This window comes from Amphichorda felina (assembly GCF_050947745.1).
Source record: "Amphichorda felina strain 45539 chromosome Unknown scaffold_1, whole genome shotgun sequence".
In the NCBI taxonomy this organism is placed as follows: domain Eukaryota; kingdom Fungi; phylum Ascomycota; class Sordariomycetes; order Hypocreales; family Bionectriaceae; genus Amphichorda; species Amphichorda felina.
This window is the reverse complement of record NW_028145049.1, coordinates 3,007,396-3,028,309: the sequence shown is the minus strand read 5'-3', so window position 1 is coordinate 3,028,309 and position 20,914 is coordinate 3,007,396. Positions and strand designations below refer to the sequence as shown.

Here is a 20,914-nt window from a genome sequence, read left to right as displayed (position 1 = left end):
AGGCTGGCAGGCTGGCAAGTTGGCCAGTTGGCTGGGAGGGCGATGCGACAAGATGCAGAGGCGGATCGTGCAATCAATGGGGTTTGTCGGCATCAATCCGAGGCCGAGACAGAGGTGCAAGGAACAGCAATGTCAAGACGAGGACAAATGTTTCGAGAAAGCTGGCCAGGTTGGAGCCGTGGGCGCACAGCGCAGGAATAACGAATAACGGAGGAACAACGGTGGAGGTGGTTGCGGGCTGGATACCGACACCCCAGAGGCGCAAAGGTCGAATATCTCGATTCCGGGCTGCCAAGCTGCAGGCCGGCAGAGGTGGAATGGTGGTGACCGTGGTGGAAATGGTGGATGGCGAGGCCTGGTTTTCGTTATTACCGGTACCAACGCTCGAGGTACTGGCCACGGCGAGGCGATGTACCATCTGCCTACCAATATACTAGTAGTGCTCGATGTGAGCGCCAGCCCAATCAGAGCCCGCAGAAGCTCAGGTACCCACCACTGCAAGCAACTGAGAGCAACTGAGCAACTGAGCAACTGGATAACTGAAGCCAAGGAGCTGCTTCAGGTCATCTGTTGGTGTCTTTGTGTGTCTTTGTGCGTGTGTGCTACCGATGGGTACACAGGAGCTCGATGACGGGGCCAGCAGCCGTGCACTTGTTCGTACGTACGGATGGTTGCAAATTGCAAGGCACCTCCAGGCAGGCGGGCGAGGTAATAAATGAGACCTTTGGCGACGAGTTGAATAGCAAGTACGAGGGGTCCGCGAGTCGGTTTGAGGTGTAACAGACTGTGAGGGAGAGGCTGAGCTCTGGCGTGGTCTGGAGTTGCGTCACTGGTCCCGTACCTGATGATCACACGTCGGAAGACTGGGTCGCGGTGCTGGAGCTGGTGTTGCCCTTGGATTCCGTGTCCGGGTTTCACGTGAGGGGCGAGGAACAAGCCCCAGATAATACCAGCCAAGGTCTAGTAGTACGAGGTCGAGGCTGGGAAGTAACTACTGGCGATGTCTCTCTTGCCGGGAATTAGAAGCGATGATGCATGGAGTAGAAGGAAAGAAAAGGGGAGGGAAGGTGGGAACTGAGAGAGGAAACAGGCACGACCGCACGACGGTGGTGGGAGGAGTGGAGTGGAGGACCGGGAGAAGCTGGGCGGCGGAGCGGAAATTCTGGGCGCTGAGGGCTTGGGTTCACTTGCTTCCGAAGCCCAGGGGGATCCCCAGCAATCAGGACTTCGACAAAGGCACTCCTGGGCCGCTGGTTCGTGTCAGTCCGCAGTCGTAGCGGTTCACTGGTATTAGGCACTAGGCCCGTACCATAACATGTACACCAATGGGTGCGGGAACGCGAGGATGAGTGGGGTGTGGGCTATACGACAGCTCGCACATGTTGCTCCGAGGAGGAGCCACCAGGATAAGCAGACAAGGCTACGAATACCAAGTGCAGGTACTCCGTATGTAGATCAGACACCGGGGCAGGCGGCTCATGGGCAAAAATAAATTAAAAAAAAATACCACCCCGAACTCTGTGCCATCGAAATGTCGTCGTCGAGTGGGCGTGGAAGTGGAAGCATGGTCGATGCGATGGTCGATGAGAGATGATCAGCCCCGTAATTGTAAGGCCACAGGCCCACCGCCAGTATCCGCTCCAGCGAATCGCTGATTTATATGGGCAAATGGTCGATGGCCTCGCTGTGGTCGATACCAACCTACCCTCCATAGTGTCTCTGATACTCACCTGGCTGATAACTGTGACAGAACGCCTTCCTTCGGTGGCTGGTGGGTGGTCCCAACTCCAAAACGCTGACGTCGGCGTCATTCCCCCTTGACCCAAGCCCCCAAACCCCCCAAGCCCCCGGGCCTGCTGTCATCGCTTAGGGGGGCAATCATGAGTAGCGTCGGTCGGTTCCCGTCCGCCCTTGACCAGTCAATCCCCGGCCAAGACGTCGAGTTTCCGCTCCGGCAACCACTGTAGGCTGTGTGCGAGGAGGACTGGCCAGCTTTGGCAGCTGAGTCTGACAGGCAGACGGGCTGGCCATGTGGACGTGCTACTATGTAATATCCAGTAGATCAACAGACTTTGGACATCTTCGATCCGGCCCATGTGCCCATCCGCGTGTGGTGGATGGGTCATTGCCCAATGACCCGACGCGACACTGGCAGACGAGCTTGACTTGTTCGCCGTTCGGCGCCTTTCACCGCGATCCCGACCACCTCACACCGATCCACGTCCTGATACTGGCAGCACGCACGAGCCATGTCGCCATGCGACATGGAACATGCGCGCCCTCTGCGACAAGGCGTGGCCATGCATTTCAAATGTTACCAAAGTTGGAAGAGTAAGGAGGTCAAAGTCGGGAGAAACGCTGGGCCGGCTGCAGACTTGACTTGTTGAGGTGCGCGCTCATACATCATAGGTCCCCACTTCTAGCAGCTTAGAGCAGTAGCATACAAGCATCCCCATGCTAGTCATGCGGCGGACATGGGATCTCGATCCTCGCCCGTCTACTAGAGGTCATGCTACTAAAGTGCTCCTAAGGACTCACAGGCACTGACAGTGCCATGTAGAATAATGAAATAATAACAACACTGGTACTGCGGAGTTACTAGTACCATGTAGAAGAGGGAGGGTGCCTTGCAGCCAGGAGCGCCTAGGTACCTACCGCCTGGCATCTGGCAGCTGGGAGAGCAGGTTCGGGCGAGCCGCGCTGCCGCACTGCACTATTGTATTATCCAATTGCAAGTGATTGGCCGTTGACCCAGTTTCCGTACTGGCCCACGCACCCAGGCAGGTGTTAAGGTAATAAGGTGCTCCATACTAGGTACTCCGTACATGGACTAGGTAAAGAAACGTGGACAGGCCAGCGCTGGAGCGGGTACTCGGGTCACAAGTACTGGTGGTAGTACACTGGTGCTCTCTGCGAGCCCAGTCGCACTGGGGCATGACGAAAACCACCTGGCCTCCGCCCCGACGGTTGCCCGTTGTGGGTACTGCCACCGTCTGCCACAGTGCCACTCTGCCACTTCTCGCTTCTTCCGTCTTGCACCAGCAGTCCACTCAGTCCACTCAGTCCACTCGGGGGGTGTGATCGCCTGATCTCAACCAACCGTTCTCATCATCCACAAATCGAGTTTTGGCGTGATCATCGCGGTCGAGACCATCGAACATCGAATCGCCCTTTTATTCTTTTTTAAGCTTTCCCATACCAATCGCCCAGCAAAATCGCCCGTACACCTCCGGCTTTCCATCTCGGCTGCCCAATCCAGATCCTCGAGCGCCCCGCGAGCATTTAAATGATCTCATCACCTCTCACACGCCCTGGCCTCCTTGCTTTTCTTGGCCGATTTGGCCCCTCGAACGATTCGCACCCGATTTCTGGCTTTCCATCGACAGCCGTCGGCAGACGTGGCGTACGCATTCCACGACTCCGTTCCTGGCACCCCCCCCCCTTTCTGGCCTTTTTTTTCCCTGCCCCAGGCTTCCCCCCAGCCAACAGGGCCCCCAGGGCGTCACATGCGGCATCCCCCGGTGTCCGCTGCCCACCGTCATGGTACGAGTTGCAGCGTGCAGCAGAGTGCAGACACCCCAAGGCCCAAACCAGCCAGTCTCGGTGGACGGCAAATGACCTTTGACCCTAGCAACAAAATTGTGCTCACCGCGACGATCGCTGCCATTGTCGTCTACTGATGAAAGGCACAAGGCTGAAATGTGGCCTTCTCGATACATGATGGAAGAGGTGATCACTACTAACTACATGGTATGCGGCAGTAGTACTACCAACTATCGGTACGTATCATCCGCCGGGAACGAACAACATCCATCGCTGCCATTGTCAGCATCATGAGCATGAGGTTGGACCTATCTGACGTATGATTAACGGCATTGCTCAGCCCCTGGCGTTCAGCGTCCGAATCACCCATACCCAGAACAATGGGATTCTATGCAAGTCGCATCACGATCAGCTAAGGTTACGCATCAGCCATCATCGTCCAGACCTTGTCCTACGCCAACTACGTACTGTGTCCAAATCGCCACTTCTCGTGCTCCCCGAGCCGTCCCAGCCGTGCCATCCGTGCGCCCAGTTCTCCGTATTTTGCTACTGACGGGACTCTTTGTCTCTCTCACAGGTGCCCTAAGTATCCGACACAAGGCCATGTCGAGAGTTTTGGCCACTTTGCCTTGTCGTTTCTATTCTGCTGTCTAGACATGGCAGCGTGTCGCCCTCTCTCTGTCCACTGCTTACTGGAGCACCGTCAAAAGGCAACGAAAGGCAGGGTGAGTCGTGCGCCACCTGCAGCGCCGTCGCTGAGGGGTGCGCTGGCGGTGGTGCCCCACGAAAGATTCTTGGGCGGTCTGGAACGTCGAGTGCGTCCCTCGGCCCGTCCAGGGTACGGATGAGCTGCATCATTGAATGGCATCAATGGCTTGTTGAGATTCCCATGCTTCCAACGTGCCGTCTAGAGTGTATTGACTTCTTGCAGCTTGCTAGCTAATACCTAGTACAGTGCTAGCACGGGGGTACATTGCCATACCGCTGCAACAAGCAGAATCCCATGTTCCTTCTGATCGAGCATTCTGCGACAAGAGGTCCTGTGATGCTATGTTGACACCTATTATGTGCAGTATATATTATGTCATGGGTATCGACTCAGGGTCCCGCTGCACAGGCAAAGCATACCCGCCAAATTACAAACCACAAAAGATTGAGATGAGCCCATCTCGCCTGTCCTGCAACGATAGCTTGCAATGCCTCTTGCGCGCAGCAGTTTGGACCCTGTAAACCAGGTCTAGGTCTAGGGTAGTTGGAGTTGTACATGATGTACTCGATGTTTGCCACGGCGGTTCGTGGTGCTAACTAACCGACAATATCCGTGCTGCTCGTCCTATTCCAAATTCTGTAGCATCTACATACATGCGCCACGAACTACGATGATTTCACGACTTGGCGAGTAAACCAAAGCTGACCATTGCATGCTCTTGCACGGGCGCACTTGTACTATCGTATCTCCCTGTCCTGCGCCCTTCCCAGGGCCAAGAAGCCAACCGGACCCACCGATCCCGGAACGCCGACTCGCCCAGAGCGTCCACCGACTCGCCCAGAGCGTCCACCGACTCGCCCAGAGCGTCCACCGACCACAGCACATTCCAGAACATCCAAACCCGACTTCACCATCACCATCCTCCATCTCCCAAATATCGACATTTGCCAATTTGCCCATCCTCACGCCTCGACACACCCCACCCCCCTTCCTCCACTCTCCTCCACCCCCGGCGGCCAAACCAGTAACGACATCGCACAGCAGCATCGCCCTGCACCCACGCCGCGGCCATGACTTCCCAGGACGATCCCAACCCTCAGGGCTCATCGTCCGCGGCCAACGACGCCAACGAGTCCCTGGATCTCGCACAGGTAAGGGACATCAAGGAAGTCTGATCATAGCAACACCCCAAACAAAGCACACGCGTCTACAATCCTCCGTTGTCCTGCTTATATATGAAACGGGAAACGGCCATCAACCTCCCCTCCCTTCCCCTTTCCCACTTTGGCCCCTCCGCACACGCGCTCCCCCCGCGCCCTAGCCAGACCTTGCAGAATATCTGCCCAGTTTGCCAGACAAGAGCTGATATTGTCCGCGTTCTAGGCCTACCGGGAACTCGCCAGGTATGTACGCTTCCACGTCCCGTCCGCCGGTCCGGCAGCCACTTCTCTTTAACCCCCCTCCCCCCCCGCGCCACCTGCGCCGGGGGGCGTCCAGTCCGTGCCCCCCCGTCAAGTGAGACCTGCGAGAGGGAAAAGGTGAGGGAGGTGTAGTACCTGAATAGGCGGTGACCTTGGGTATCGCCGCCAACCTCCTGCCACCGTGTAGCCGTTAGGGGGCCGCGGACCGCCAAGAGAGGAGGAGTGGGGGGGAGAGAGAAAGAGAAAGAGCCCGTTCAGGCTGAGGACACGGGAGACCTTCTTGAAGCTGCGCAGTGTTGACCAGTGGGAACAGGGGAGAGCAGGCCGCCTCGACCCTCGAGGCCAACCTGACGAATCTCGAGAGCAAGCTCGACGCCATGCTTGCCGCCTTTGAGGGTATTGTGCAGGACACGGAAGGGGACGACCAGAACGCGGGGAAGCAGGGCCAAGACGGCAAGGAGAAGGACAAGGGGAAGAAGGACGGCGAGGGGACCTCGTGAGCTCGCTTGGTACCGTGAGTAGGGTTAAGCGCCGGCACGCGGGACGTGAACCGGCATAGGCTCCGCGGATAGATGGATACGTGGCGTCCAATTGTTATGAGTTATGATTCTCAATTTACCTAGGATACACGCATGGACTTGGTCTACATGCCAGGTCATCATGGCTACGTTTCTGGAGCTTCGGTTCTATAGGTCGCATACTCGACCATGTTCAAGCTTTCTTCATAAACGAAACGAGGGTTATAGATACCATCCAACCGAAACCCCACACCCAAATGATATCGCGACGTTGCCAGAGATAACCCCCCCCCAAGGGAAAATCAACATCCCTTCAGGGGAGATTCCCCTGAAAGGAGTCGTTGCTCCAGCCGACCTCGACCGGCGTGAGAAAAAGCGTGAGCCAGGCAATTATGAATGCCATAGATGCAACATCGTCTCCGCTGAGGTTCTGGTAGACCCGCGTGTGACGGGGATCCTCGACTCTGTCCCATCAACGACCCTGATACGTTGATCGTCCTCTTCCCAGCAAGCCATGTCCCAATGATATTAACGACTGAACCGTTCCCAAGAACACCGTGGAGTTAGAATACACTAGAGAATGAGCCAAAAACAGACTATTAACGGCAACCCAGACGGATGAAAAGCGAGCCCCTTTGCCTCGGGACCACCATGACTCTCTTAGCCGCTGATGTAGAAAAGACGAGCGAAAGAGTAGATATGAGGTATATTCTTGCTAACCCGAAAGACTGCGCATGTCTGAGAGGTCGTTGCGTGATCTTGCAGAGTCGGTCTGGCTCGGCGACATATGCGAAGGGCTCTCCATAGCAGTGGGCTCTCGGTTACTGACAGACCGGTTCTCGAGGTTCGGCCTTGGGTGTCTCTGCTGTGAGGCCTGGTGGCTAGAGGATTTCGCATCGGCCTGCAGCGCCAACTCGCGCTCGCGATTCTTCTCCAACAGTGGCCCGCCGAGAGTGGCGCACTTCAGAATCGTCTGTATCAGCTGGTTTTGCTGCAACGGCTTCGAAAGATATTCGTCCATCTGGGCCTGGATACACTTCTCGCGATCACCCATCATTGCGTGCGCCGTGAGAGCAATAATAGGGGTGCGGTGGGAACCCATGCCTCGTTCGTACTCTCGAATCTTTCCGGTGGCCTCAAACCCGCCCTGATGAAACTCGTTAGCGTCCATGTCGTCGACTAGGAGGGATGATCAATAAACGAAAAACAAAAGCTTACCATGATGGGCATCTGAACATCCATGAGAATAACATCAAACTTCTTCTCCTTCACAGCCTCGACAGCTTCCCATCCGTTGCCCACCACGGTGACCACGTGATGGTACTTCTCAAGAATCTTGACTGCGAATTTTTGGTTGACAGTATTGTCCTCGGCAAGCAAGATCTCAAAGGATTTCGTGTTGTCCGCTAGGGATGGAGTTGCTCTGTTCTCCAAGGCAGGGATCATACCGTTGCCAAGGTCGATGAGCTTGCAGGGCGTCGTCATGTAGGATGTGATGCCCAGGTCCAGGCACGACTTCAAGCTAACATGGACAACGGGAGCCATGAGGACGATGGGAAGATACTTGAAGTCGTCCACAGCCCTCAGCCTCCTGGCAGTGTCAATCGAGTCCACCAAGATGGCGTCGTACGGAAGAGAGCCGCCCGACTTCAATCGCGTGAGGGCTAGGCTCTTCTCAGAGTCGACGACAATGGGAATGAGGCCGATCTGCTTGAGCATATCTTTGATCTCTGTTCCGGAACTCGACTGTGCCTTATCAACGAAGAGGACCTGGTGACCGCGGTATGGCTTGAGTTGTCTTTCAAGTGTCGTGGTATCATTGGAGGCCAGCTTCACGCGGCATGTGAAATGGAACTCGCTGCCCTTTCCAGCCTCACTGTTTACCCAAAGGTCTCCGCCCATGAGGTTTACCAAGCGCTTGGAGATGGATAGACCGAGACCGGTTCCACCAAACTTGCGCGTCATGGAGCCATCGGCCTGCTGGAAAGTGTCGAAGATAAGATCTAGCTTGTCCTTGGCGATACCGATGCCCGTGTCCTCAACGACAAACTCGACAGAGTATTCTCCTGTATCGACCTGCTCCTGCTCGGCGCGTTCCTTGATGGTGAGGCTGACCTCGCCGTGTTCCGTGAATTTGATGGCGTTACCCACCAGGTTGAGGATGATCTGTCTCAGCCGGAATGAGTCGCCGATGACATGGTCCGGCACCGAACTGTCCACCTTGTAGGTGAGATCCAGGAATTTCTCATTGGCCTTGACTGTCAGGGTCTTCAGCGCATTGAAGACGGTGCCACGTAACGTGTACGGGATCTCCTCAATGACCATCCTTCTCGCTTCGATCTTGGACAAGTCCAAAATATCGTCGATGATTGTTAGGAGACTGTTGGCAAGATTGTTGACGATATTCAGCATTTCCCGCTGATACTGGGTCAAGTCGGTATCAAGAGTCAACTGCGTCATGCCAATGATTCCGTTCATGGGTGTTCGGATCTCGTGCGACATATTTGCGAGGAACTCAGACTTGGTCTTGTTGGCCAACTCGGCGGCCTCTCGGGCCTGTGTGTTCCTTTGGATACTGTCGCGCAAATTCGAAATCATCTGGTTGATCTTTCGTTTGAGCTCGTCCATCTCGCCAGACGCTTCCACGTCTACGAGCTTGGTGAAGTCACCGTCGGTTGCCAAATTGGTGATGTCGGAGAAGGCGCGTACTTGAGTTGTCTGGTATTGTTAGTACCCGCTGTGTCTGCTTGGGGCCAACGCAATGCGACCCTCATGTGGGTTGGGTTTCTGCTATGCAAACTTACTAAATTGGCGGCCATCGTGTTCACATCCGTGGTAATCTCCTTCCAGCGCCCATCTAGTCCAGCTATATCTGCTTGTGCTCCCATCTTGCCGTCGACACCCACGTCTTTCGCGACTCTTTGCACCTCATAGCAGAAACTGGATAAGCGACTAACCATGTTGTTGATGGTTTCCTTGAGAACTTGTATCTCGCCATTTGCTTGGACATCAATGGTTTGACTCATGTCTCCGTTCGCAATGGCCTGGGTCACGGCTGAAATGCTTCGCACCTAGATGGGCTCGTTAGGCTGTGTCCGCTCCATGGCTGTGTTTGGCTTCATAGGGTATGATCCTTACCTGGACAGTGAGATTTGACGCCATGGTGTTGACGTTTTCTGTAAGATCCTTCCACTTGCCCTCGACGTTTGCAACCTGGGCCTGGCCACCTAAGGTGCCGTCTGTGCCGACTTCACGAGCCACCTTGCTCACCTCAAAGGCGAAAGTGCCTAAGCGGTCTACCATCTGGTTGATCGTATTCTTCATCTCCAAAATTTCTCCCTTGACTTCAACGCCAATCTTCTTGGTAAGATCACCCTTGGCCACAGCTGTAGTGACCTTGGCAATCTCTCGCACTTGTGTGGTCAAGTTCATGGCCATGCCGTTGACGTTCTCGGTAAGATCTCTCCAGGTACCCTCGACATCATGTACGGTGGCCTGGCCGCCAAGGCGACCCTCCGTTCCGACCTCCCTGGCAATCTTTGTGACCTCGCGGGCGAACTGCTGGAGCTGGTCCACCATGGAGTTGATGGTGGACTTGAGCTCAAAGATTTCGCCCCTGCAATCGGCCTGGACCTTTTGTGTGAGATCGCCCTTGGCGACGGCGGTCGTGACCTTGATGATGTCTCGGACCTGGGTGGTCAAATTGTTGGCCATGGCGTTAACGTTGACAGTCAAGTCGTTCCACATGCCCTGGACTCCCCCAACATCTGCTTGACCACCTAATATACCTTCAGTGCCGACATCTCTCGCTACTCGTGTAACTTCGGACGCAAAAGTCCGTAATTGGTCTACCATGGTGTTTATAGTCTGCTGCAGCTGTAAGATTTCGCCTCGGGCTGGTCGTTCAATCTTCTTTGTTAAGTCACCGTGGGCGACGGCCGTTGTGACGGAAGCGATTTCTCGCACTGCAAAAGCCTGGTCAGCGGTTGTTGTCGCCATGAATTGACAGGGTGGTAGCACATACCTTGATCTGTGAGATTTTGCGCCATGACGTTCACTACACTTCATGTTAGACTTGCCGACGGACTGGTGTTTCGCAGGATGGATCGTGGTCTCTCACCATTGTCTGTCAGTTCTTTCCACGTGCCATCGACACCACCGATCCGGGCCTGACCACCCAAAAGACCTTCAGTGCCGACCTCTCGGGCAACTCGAGACACTTCGCTAGCGAAAATTTGCAACTGGTCCATCATGGCGTTGATGGTTCGTTTGAAAGTTGTGATTTCGGGGTCCATTTCGACGGTGTTCATGCGGACCTTCATCGTGAGGTCACCTCGGGCGACGGCGGTGACAATCTCGCCGATCTCACGCAGGGCTTTCTGGAAGGCCTCGTTTGCCTTTTGGTGCTTCCAGAGTTCCCTCTCCAGTGTCGCGACACGCTCCTGTTCTAGCATCTCTAAGGCCTTCTCCTGCAATTGTTTCTGCTCGAGAAGTTGGGCATTGACACCAGCAAGCTCCTGGCGCTGGCTGTCTAGAAGCTTGGACTGGTCGTCGACATGTTCTCTCAGGCCTTCCAGCGCCTCCCTGGTCAGCTGGCGAGGCATGGTGGCGGGGTTGTCTGAGCCCGCGCTGGGGGGCGCCGCCCTCGGTCTTGATGAGGGAGGGCGGCTGCCGGAGGGCGAAGAGCCATTGTCATCTCCGAACAGAGAGTCTGTGCCCTCGTTTGGCGTCTCGGGGAAAGTGACGGCGGCTGCAGCCTGGCTTTCTAACTGCGCAACTCTCAACGAGAGCTTGTGGAGTTCGACTTCTAGGTTCCGCTTGGCGGGAGTTTCGCGACCGGGGAGTTTGACCTTGTTGCCGAGAGTCGAAGGTACCGCCGGAGGGGATTTTGTGTCGGCCGCGAGAGAGGCTATGATCTCGGCGGCCGTAGCCAAGGCAGCGTCGTCGACCATACTGCCGAGGGAGGGGGGTGCGGACGTCAGTAGTCCGCAACCGAGGGGTGGGAGAGACGAATGGAGTTCGTCAATGTACGTTGCCGCGTCGTGGCTTGCGGGTGTACTGCGTTTCGGGTCGAAGCTGGCAGCGCAAGGAACTTGATCAAACTGCCGGGCGCCGGGGTCCAAGGCAGGTCGCAGAGGGGAGGAGGGGGGGTTTGTAGGCGTTGTTGGTTATGGCTATGGTTGCCGGTGTCGTACGTGGGGAGTGGCGAGGCGCCGACTCGACTCGGGGGGCGGGTTGAGCGACAATCAACAGCACACGCGCAGCATCCTTCGAAGAGCTCAGCCGTCGACGAGAAAATCGGGGTGCGGTGACGGGAGGAGCAGCCGGCAGGGACGGTAAAGCATGTGCGAAGCGAAAGGCAGTTGTAGTGCGGGCTGCCCTGCGAGCAGTGGGACAGGATGGGGAAAGTCGTTGCACCGCAGGGAACTAGATGGACGCGCGCACGAGAGGTGAGGTAGAATAACACTTGGCCAGTCCCGGCATGCGGAGGACGAGCGATGCGGGATAGTATGGGTTGGGTTGGGATACGACGGAAGGGTGGTTGAGTTGGGGTATGGGAGAAAGGGAAGGGAAAGGGAAGTGATGAATGGGATGGGATGGGTGGAACGGGGACAGCCCTGGCGGGCGGTGGTGCTGTGGTGCGGTGGTGCAGCTGGTCGGGGGGGGGGGAAGGGACGCCTCACGCACCACCTCACAGAGCCACCACTGGCCACAGGCTCAACGAGTGTGGCCAGCCAAAGTTAGTAGGTACGGGCTACGAGTACGATGAGCACCTGGCGTGGCCTGCTCCTCTGGATTACAGCGCACCTCCAGTGGTGCTGGGCCACCACAAGCGACCACCTTATGTACGAGTACGAGTACACGCTTGCAGCACCTGACTCTGTAGTATTGGGTGCCGGAAAATTCGACGCCAGTGACGACTTGGCTTCGTCCGGATGTGTTGAGTAATTGCTCGCCCGCGGCCTCTTTTCCGCGACCTGTTCTCGGGGGTTTTGGGGCCGTCCTTCAGGAGATAAGGCGGAGGCCGTCAGTGGGCACGATGGGCTCGATGGGTCCACCTCAGGGGACGTTGGACTGGCATCACCACATGGGACTGGCCGGCAGGAATGGAGTCACCCATTGGATTGAGAATGGTCGTGAGGCAGAGGAGGAACCGCACGTGTGATCCCCGCTCATTCTCCCCTTGCCTTGCGCTCACCCGGGTCGGTTTCCGCTACGGATACGGGCTACCATGATGGCAAGAGGTCGTCGTGACGACGCTTGCTCCCAGGTTCCTTATTTTGTGTTGAATAGCGTCTCGCACCCGACCCGACCCCCCATGCGCCCCCGTGGCCAGGCGCCATTGGGAATGGTGGTGGTGCAGCATCTGCCTAGTGGTAGCGCTGGTAGGTCGGTACCGGGAGTGGACTTGGACAGCGTCTGCCCCAGCGGGCTCAGCAGCACCCGTGCAGCCACTGCAACAGTGCAGCCTGGGCTGCTGAGGCTGGCGCCAATACGAACGGGATCGATCGATTGCCTCGTGTGGTGTTGGGGTGGGCCCTTTGCCGTCCTAGCCTATCCCGTCTTGTCATGGAGGTCACCTCACCGTCTGAGCGTCCTCAAGCCGTCCACAGAGGCGGGACTCGCGGCTTGTGGTTATTGTGCTTTTGGCTGACGGGGACGGGCTGGTCTCGAGGGCTCCTGAAATGTCCAGGCGAACCCGGCCCCAAAAGCCCGGTCCCTGCTCATTGGCATGGCGCTTCGGTGGCCATTCTGGGCTGCGCTGAATGAAGTCGACAGATGGGATTCCCTTGTTCTGGACAGCGGCACCCTTGTTGATGTGGGGGAAGCGGCAAGCTACCTACCCGCACTGTGCGTGTACATACTATCGGTTCGTTGCATGCCTCCCCCTCCCCGACTACCCGAATTGACTTCCAGGCACCTACCCACCATTTGTCAAATTGTCTTCAGCGACCTGGACCCTTCTTCCATTTGACTTCCATCGCCGTTCATCATCGCCGCCCTCAACGGCCCCAGCAACCGGTCGCCGAGAAACAGGCCGCAGAAGAAGGTTTGCTTCCCAGGTGCGCAGCGCACCCTCAACTCGGTTGACGACCTACCACTGGACCAAAGCAGCCTGCATCCCCCCCGCCTTGACAGGCTCACGCCACTCGTTCCCCCCCCAGCCTACTGCTGCACCCGCGAATCAGCGCGCCTGAGGGGCAGGCCGCAGGTCAAGCCTGCGCGGGGGGTTTCAATATCATCACCTCGAGCTTTTTAAAAGTCCCTATTTTATTATCACTTTCCCATGGACGATGTTTCAATGCCGCGATGTGTGGCCCCCATCACAGCAATTTCGGCCATAAAGCGGCCATCGGAGGTGCATGGCAGCGATTCCGGGGCTGTCTGGCCGGCGGACGCTGATGCCTCCTTAGCTGTATCCGTCCGAGTACTCATACAGTCCCACTTGCGGAAGATGCCACTGTCGTCAAAATGCACATCCACATGTCGAACGGCCCTGCAAAAGCTCCCAAACCAAAGCCAGTCCAACAAAATCTCCTCGTCCGCTGATCTTCACTGCTCGCACGCGACGATTGGCGGCCGGCTCTATCTAGTCTCTATCTAGTCCATGCCTGTGCTTGTTTCAGGAAGTCCCCACGATGCGGTCAGCCGAAGTCCGGCGCTGCAGCGCGCAGCGGCGCAGCCTCGATTCTCGTGAAGTCTCTTGCCGGGACCGCAGGCCCACGGCACCTCCGGAGTGAGGCCCGGTGATTTGCACGGGCGAGACAATGTTGCTGACCTTACTTCTTACGGCGACCTGTGTAGGGTCGGATCGGGGTTGCTTGTCGCATATATTGTATGCTGTGTTGCATCCATGGCTACTTAGGCACGTCTTGCTAAGTGTTAGGTTGGGCAAAAAGTAAAGACCGAGTTGAGGAGTCTTACTACTCGTAGTATTATCAGCATTCAAGGGACTTGGGCCCCCGTTCAGCATCCCAGCCGCCGACGTCACTCTTGGCTCTGTCCGTCACCGACCAGTGATTGGCCAGTGGTGGGGTTCAGTACCGCAGCCGCCAATGGCCACTGGGCTTGGCGCCCCTCTAGTGTCCTCTGGAGCCTCTGGAGCCTCTGGAGCCTCCGGGCCCTCAGAGCCTGGAGGACAGGTATCGCACTAACAGTATCGACGGACCAGAGTCCAGATCCAGGTCCTTTGCTTTTTCGCATGTCACCCGCCCCCAAATGCCACCCGCCTTGAGAATTTGCCGAGCATCATCTGGTCAGGCTGTCAGCCACCTGGCAGCACTCCCGGGGTCCTGTTTGGGCTCCTCTGGGCGCATCTGCAACTGGATTCGTTGGATCTGTTGGATTCGCTGAACTCGCTGGACTCGCTGGACTCGCTAGAATCGCTGGAATGTGAACCATGTGGAGACTTGAAGATTCTCCTTCAACGACTCACCCTGATACGAGCCAGGAATGCCAGCCGGTCCGCACCAAGACGCCACGCTCTGCTCCTAGCCTTCCAGAATTTCCGGGCCAGTCGCTCTGCCCCGTCAGCCGTTGGTCAGAAAGGGGACCGGACCCTGAAAATATATCGGTAATGACGAAAATGCCATGCACTATTCTATTTTGTACGAGCATCTTTATTTCCCCGGTTTCTCAGCCCACTCCACCACTCGGATCAATACCGGCCCTCGCGGAGCAGAGTAAGAGCGAGAGAGTGAGAGAATGCGTGAAGACGAAACCGTCTGCCACCTGCCATGCCGACCTGGTTTCACAAATTCAAGTCATCACAGGTTTGATAAGCTTGGCCAGATCCCGCGATCCCTTGCGTAACCCAGGCAATCTCGGCGTGGACTGCGTTTGCGTGGCACAGGGCACTGGAAACGGTGCCTGAATGAAATCACACTCGACTGGAAACCCAAAGATGGTGCCGTGCAACACCCATTGGGCTGCGCGGATGCATGTGGCACATCTTCCGTATGTAGCCCGCTGGCAATGGAGAAATGATTCGCTTTATTACTGCTATCAACGCAAACCTTGACCTCGCTGTACGAATGAGGGTATCTCATGCTATTTCATCCCTTAGTCCCACCATCCATACTAGTATCAGCCAACAAAGAGTAAAAGAGAAACTTGCCCCCCAGCCTGGAGAAATCAACTATTGGAAACCCCTCCCCTTTCCTCCCCGCCTTTGCACCTTTCATCTCCCCTAACTCTCACCTCCGGGGTAGGCTGTTCCTCCCAAACGACGCGCCGCCCGCAGCGTTCCACCCCTGGTTCACGCTGTTCTTGACGATCAGCGCCGCCGCCGCCGTAGCCGCCTGCCTCTCCTTCTGGCGGTGCCTCTCCTTGAGGTAGCCCGCCGCCTCGGGCCGCATGCGCAGGATCCGCAGGATCATGTCGTCGCTCGGGTCCGCCTGCGCGTCGCGCCGCTTCGCCTCCTTGGCCTTGCGCATCGTGCCCAGGTTGCGGCTCATCATGATGCTCTTGCCGCGCCGGATGGTCCCCATGCTGGCAAACGCCCCGGCGCCCCCGAGCGACGCGCCCATGCTGGACGGCGCGGGCGGCGCCCGGGACGACGTGCGGTGGTGTTGGGGACCCTGCTGCAGGAGCGCTTGCTGAGCGCGCTGGGCCGTCGCGGCCGCCATGCGCTCCGACTCGCGGACCAGGCTCTGGGTGTCCTCGAAGTAGAAGAAGTTCAGCGATGCCAGCTCGTGCCACTTAGGAGACTTGAGGACCTCTGCCGGGACACCCATCTGCTCCCCGGTCTGCTCATCCTTGGCGTTGAAGAAGGTGAAGAGCATCTCCAGCCAGTGGTACACGACATCCAACTCCCGGCGCGTCAGGGGTTTCTGTAGAGAGGGTTTTTCCGACAGCGGTGGGACCAGGAGATTCTCAATTGTCATCAGGACCTCCTTCCAGAGTCGCGTCATGACCGCAATCATGGTCGCATCCGTCAGCGTCTGCTTCATGATGGCAAAGTTCTCGTCAAAGTACGCCAACAGCGGGGCGAGCACAGCTTCGATCTGCTCGGGCATCACGACGGGCATCGTAGACGCGCGCTTCTTCCATAGGCCTGAGACCGTGGCGCTCAGTCCACCGGTGCCTAGGAGGCTCCGGAGGCTGTCGTGCGACAATGTCGCGCTAATCTGGCTCGTGAGCTACACATGCGAGTTAGTTTGGTCCTGGACGACGGGGTCCCTGAGGCCTCTGTGGCTCACCTTGTCTGTAATCTTCCGCACCATGTCCCGCTCGGTTCGCTTGAGATGCCTGAACGCCTTGCCAAAGTGAAACAGGATGTCGTCTCGCTCCCCTTCCATGCTGACACGGATGAGCATCCGACCCTGAGAGTCCAGGTCCAGCCAGAACTCTCGGGGAAGATAATCGCTGAAATGAACGGGGTCCAGCTTCAGTGAGGTCCTCCCCACGTAGTCGTGATCGCCGAATGTGTCATAGTCCCATATCGTGGCAATGACGTTGACCGGACTCTGAACTGTCACTTCGAAAGATTCATCCCACCGCGGGTTGAGGTTGCGGTGAATGATGCGAGTCTTGTGGAGGCGCTTCTGATACTCATCACCGAACACGACGTAGGGGTCACTAAACCCACTGGGATCGCAGGCTTTGAGATCTTCGGCCTCCATGACCTTGATGGTGAAGGTGTACTTGCTCGGCTTCTTGGTGCGCTTCTTAGGCCCATCAACTTTATCGAGCACCGCAGCACAGGATTCGGGGTTCATCTTCTTCTCCAGCTTGTCAAACTCCTGCATGGCATACTCGACATTGTTAAGCTTGACGAAGGACTATCGTGGCATTAGCATCAAGACGTGGCCGCGGAAGGGACAAGTGGCCGCCCTACCTCTGGATAGAATTGAAATGGCTCCGCCTTCTCCTTGTTGTTCCACGCATCCTTCGCATACTGCATCCACTTCTCCTGGGTTGACCTGTTTTGGGCTGCTAGCTCCTCTGCTGAGGGGCGGTCCATCTCTCTAGCAAACCGCTGATCAACAGCCTCACAATAGTGGCCAATTCCATTGGAAAAACTCCTTGCTAGGGCAGTCATGAACCGGGCGAGATGCTCTTCATTGTTCCACTCCAGTTTGTGAACCTGGTTGAGGGTCTGATTGAAGAGCATGAAGAGATCAATAATGGACACGCTGTGGCGCTCAGAGTCCAGGGTGATTTGGTCAGGGTACTGCGAGCGGACCTGGAACTGATCCTGTTTGATGGCGCCTGCGACAAATTCCTCCATCCGCCCCTCGGCAGTACGTATCCAACGCCATACAAAGTCAACCAGTAGATTCTCGATGTCAAAGGAAAACGGCTGATCAGGGGGCAGTGAGCGCTGGTGTATCCGGCGAATCTCTACCAGTTCCCGGTAAAGGTCGAAGCCGTCCTCGATATCAATCTCCAGTCCCTCGTCCTGAACTGTTGCCATGATGGCTTGAATGATGGCGTTTGCATCCTCTTCAAAGCTAGGAAAGACCTCTTGGACTAGAATCTCTAGGGGGTCAACTCCCATGATCTCTGGCATGTTCTTGTACCTCTTCCTGATCCGGTCACAAAGCTTGGTGACTGACTTTCCTAGCTTAACAACGTGCCCAAACTCCCAGTCCTCTTTGTACGCCGGTATCTCTTTCTGCATGTATTCGCGGTAGACAGCCATGGCCCTTTGCCCAAGGTTTTGAGACAGCTGTTCGGTAAACTCAGCCGCGGCATCGGCTCTTGGGGAGAAGGTTGGATCGTTTGTGATGTGATTCTCCAGAATGAACATGACAGCGCCAATATTCGGTGCCTTGCTATCGTAACACTTCCCCATGAGATCGTATAGCTCGCGGAGGAGTGCATCGTGGAGGCTGTAAAGTGTATGCTGGTACGCCGCCAAGTCCTGTAGCGGCCACCGACTAGGTTCGATTTCAGTAAGAGGAGCGGAGAAGTTCTGGATATGAGGAGGCCTCTTGAGTTCGGGCTGCGCACCCTTGAGCGTGTCAAAGACGCTGTCCAACTCTTCCGGAACGATCTCTTGATCCAGAAACTTGCGCGCAGCGACCTCAAGGAGAGTGATGAGACGCGAGGATTGTGGCACTCGCCACCGCACAGCCAGCTCGGCCATGAGCTCTATGGATTGTTTTGAAAGGGGCTGGTAGTCGACCTCTGGATCGGCGTGGATCTGGTCGAAGCTCATGGCATGCTGGAGAATGTACTTGTAGAAGGCTCTAGGCTCGGGGGGGATGAAGGTGTATATCGTCTCGTCGACGGTCCTGATGCTGCTCGTGTCGCCGCCTATGGACAAAGCGCTGAGACTCAAGTGGGGGTCAAACCCAGGACCACTATCATCCGCGTTGGAGAGTGACCTGCTAAGCTCTGCGTAGGCTTGGTCGTCTCCGAACATGGATTGCGGTCGACTTGGCAGTGGCCTGTCTGTGGGTCCGGTCGAGGTCTTTGCTAGGAGAGGCTTCGCAGTAAGAATGTCGAGCATCATCTGTGACAGATGGGGGGCCTCCGACTTCTTCCATTCATCGAATGCCTCGTCGATGTCAAATTCATGACTGCTCAGCGCGCCGGCCATGTTTGCATTGAGTCGCAACTGATAGGCCTTCAAGTCCTTGAGGGCCGCCTCTTCGGTCCAACTCTGGCGATTCTCGTTGATCTCGGCCTGGACGTCGGAGAGGCTCAGGCCGAATATACCGGCGACCACCTGTACCAGCGGCATGTCCTTGACATCATAGCTCAAGGGCACCACAACCTCAATGGTATTGCCAACGCCGTCCGCTCCACTTCCTACTAGGTTTTGGTCGTTTGTCAAGAGTTTATTCTCCAGCGTAGTCAGGCGCGATACGAGTTCGGGTCGGTCGCGGTCGTGTCCATGGTCTCGCAGGACCTTCACAGAGAGCCTCACAAACAAGGCGAGATGGCGATCGGGGAGCAGCTTCCACGAATCATCTTCGTGAGCCCGGCCTTTCTGGGCTGCCTTGGTGGCTTGGGAGTAGAAGATGAGGACGAGGGGCTCGAACTTCCTCTCCTTGTCGATAGTCTTGCGAAAGTTCCTCTCAGAGAAAGCCGTGTAGGCTTCGGCAAAACTCCTCTTGACGGCGGCATCGTTGTAGCCGGGCAGGCGTTCGTTGCCCCTCAGGACGCCTCCGACTCGGTCGAGAAGGGGACCGGCGAAGTTGTGCGGCAGTTTCAAGCTCGACGAGTTCCCTGAACCATATTCCTGGACCAGCTGTCCTACGCTTGTTTGCGATCTCGGGGCGGGTTTCGGCGCGGAAACGTATTGCTTTCTCTTGGTCTTGGGCTGTATCAGGTAGTGCAGGTAGGCGGCGCGCAGGGCGAAGCTTCGGGCCTCCTCGTGATCGACCGCATGCTGGGCTCGCGAGGCCGCACGACCCCTTCCGACGTCCCTGCTGCCCTCCCTTGGACGTCGATTGGACCTGTATGACTGGCGCGACGCTGACGACATGGCGGGCGACAGGACAAGGGCGGCGGCGTGTCCTTCAGGAGGCGAGGGGATGCCCAAAGACGTTGGGCTGGAGCAACTTCATTCGCATAACACTGCAGGGGCCAAAGATGGCAGGAAGGCAGCAAAACGATGGTTCGAAGGGAGAGAAGGCAAATTGGTGCTGGGTCGGTGGGCGTACCGGAGGTTGAAGCCCTCTGGTCGGAGAGCGTTATGGTGGTTTGTGGTGGTGGTGGTCGTCGTCGTCTGGCGGTGGGTGGGCGCGTATTCGCTGGTGTCTGACGCTGCACCAACGTGCCCACTGTGGTCGTACGCAGTACGGAGCGAGCCTGTGAGGAGGACCCTTGGGCCTTGGCTGGCGCATCCAGGGGCCCCAAACGTCATGCATCTCATAGTAAACCACTGCCCTCCATTGCCTCCCTTCAACTGCAACCTCCTATAGGCTCGTGAAACGATCGCAGGCCGAGTCGCATATGCATTGTCGCTCTGCAAACTGTGGGAGGGCCGTTTCACCCTTGGCATTCTCTCTTGGGGCGCTCAGCTGGGAAATGCCACAGACATACATGCCCTGAGCACACAACAACGTCCTAGGAATGATCATTTTCTTATTACACATTACTAGCACTTTTCGAACTCGTCGAATGCCCCCCACCCCCAAGTGACTCCGAGATACATGGCAGCAGCAACAAGTGGTCTCTGCAAGGGAGACGGGTCATCCCATCTGTTCCGGTATCTACTAGGTAGGCATGTACGGATAGTACTAGATGATATTATCCCGGGGTAGCTTCCCCCACCCTCGAGCTCGTTGGCGTTGCGCCGACATCTCGTATTCCCCAAGGCCCAGGTTCCGATACCGTCCAGATGTGTTCGTAAGCGCAGCGCCGCAGATTGCTCGAGATCACCCCGCCGGGCCACTCGTACGGAATACCAGTAATAAATAGGCCGGGGTCAGGGGATGTCCAGCTTAGGGTCAGCAGGAGAGTCTTTTCCGACCAACGGCACGGCTACAGACGTTTCGTACTCGCAGGTTGCCACCTCGCTTCCGTTGAGGAGGCTGGAGCTCACTTGTCTCAACGTCCATTGTTCCAAGGCGCAGCAGGCGACGTCACGCCACAACTATCCGTACAAAGCGGGATGACATTGGGACTGGAATTGCCACATGCGCACGAGGAGACCAGAGCTCAAATGTCCTTCGGTGGGAGGTATTCGTAAGTACACACGTAACCTGTCTACCCGGTACTCGTAATTGCCCTGGAGGCTTCAATCTGGGGCATTGCAACAGTGC

At 56.7% G+C, this 20,914-nt stretch overlaps 3 protein-coding genes across 3 annotated transcripts; 1 reads left to right on the top strand and 2 right to left on the bottom strand.

Annotated features, from left to right (window-relative positions):
• Positions 1-5,322: 5,322 nt before the first annotated feature.
• On the top strand, positions 5,323-6,173 carry ACO1O0_000971 (uncharacterized protein; the record flags this gene model as incomplete). Its single annotated transcript, XM_083190466.1, has 3 exons — positions 5,323-5,403; positions 5,636-5,655; positions 5,987-6,173. The coding sequence occupies 3 exons, from the start codon at positions 5,323-5,325 to the stop codon at positions 6,171-6,173; spliced, it is 288 nt and encodes a 95-aa protein (XP_083054325.1).
• Positions 6,174-6,906: 733 nt separating this feature from the next.
• Positions 6,907-11,143, bottom strand: NIK1_1 (uncharacterized protein; the record flags this gene model as incomplete). The annotated part of the gene is made up of 5 exons (XM_083190465.1): positions 6,907-7,338; positions 7,410-8,909; positions 8,996-9,262; positions 9,330-10,156; positions 10,312-11,143. The coding sequence occupies 5 exons, from the start codon at positions 11,141-11,143 to the stop codon at positions 6,907-6,909; spliced, it is 3,858 nt and encodes a 1,285-aa protein (XP_083054324.1).
• A 4,245-nt stretch (positions 11,144-15,388) lies between these two features.
• ACO1O0_000969 (C2 domain-containing protein) lies at positions 15,389-19,632 on the bottom strand (the record flags this gene model as incomplete). Its single annotated transcript, XM_083190464.1, has 3 exons — positions 15,389-16,333; positions 16,394-16,975; positions 17,032-19,632. The coding sequence occupies 3 exons, from the start codon at positions 19,630-19,632 to the stop codon at positions 15,389-15,391; spliced, it is 4,128 nt and encodes a 1,375-aa protein (XP_083054323.1).
• Between the last annotated feature and the right edge of the window lie 1,282 nt (positions 19,633-20,914).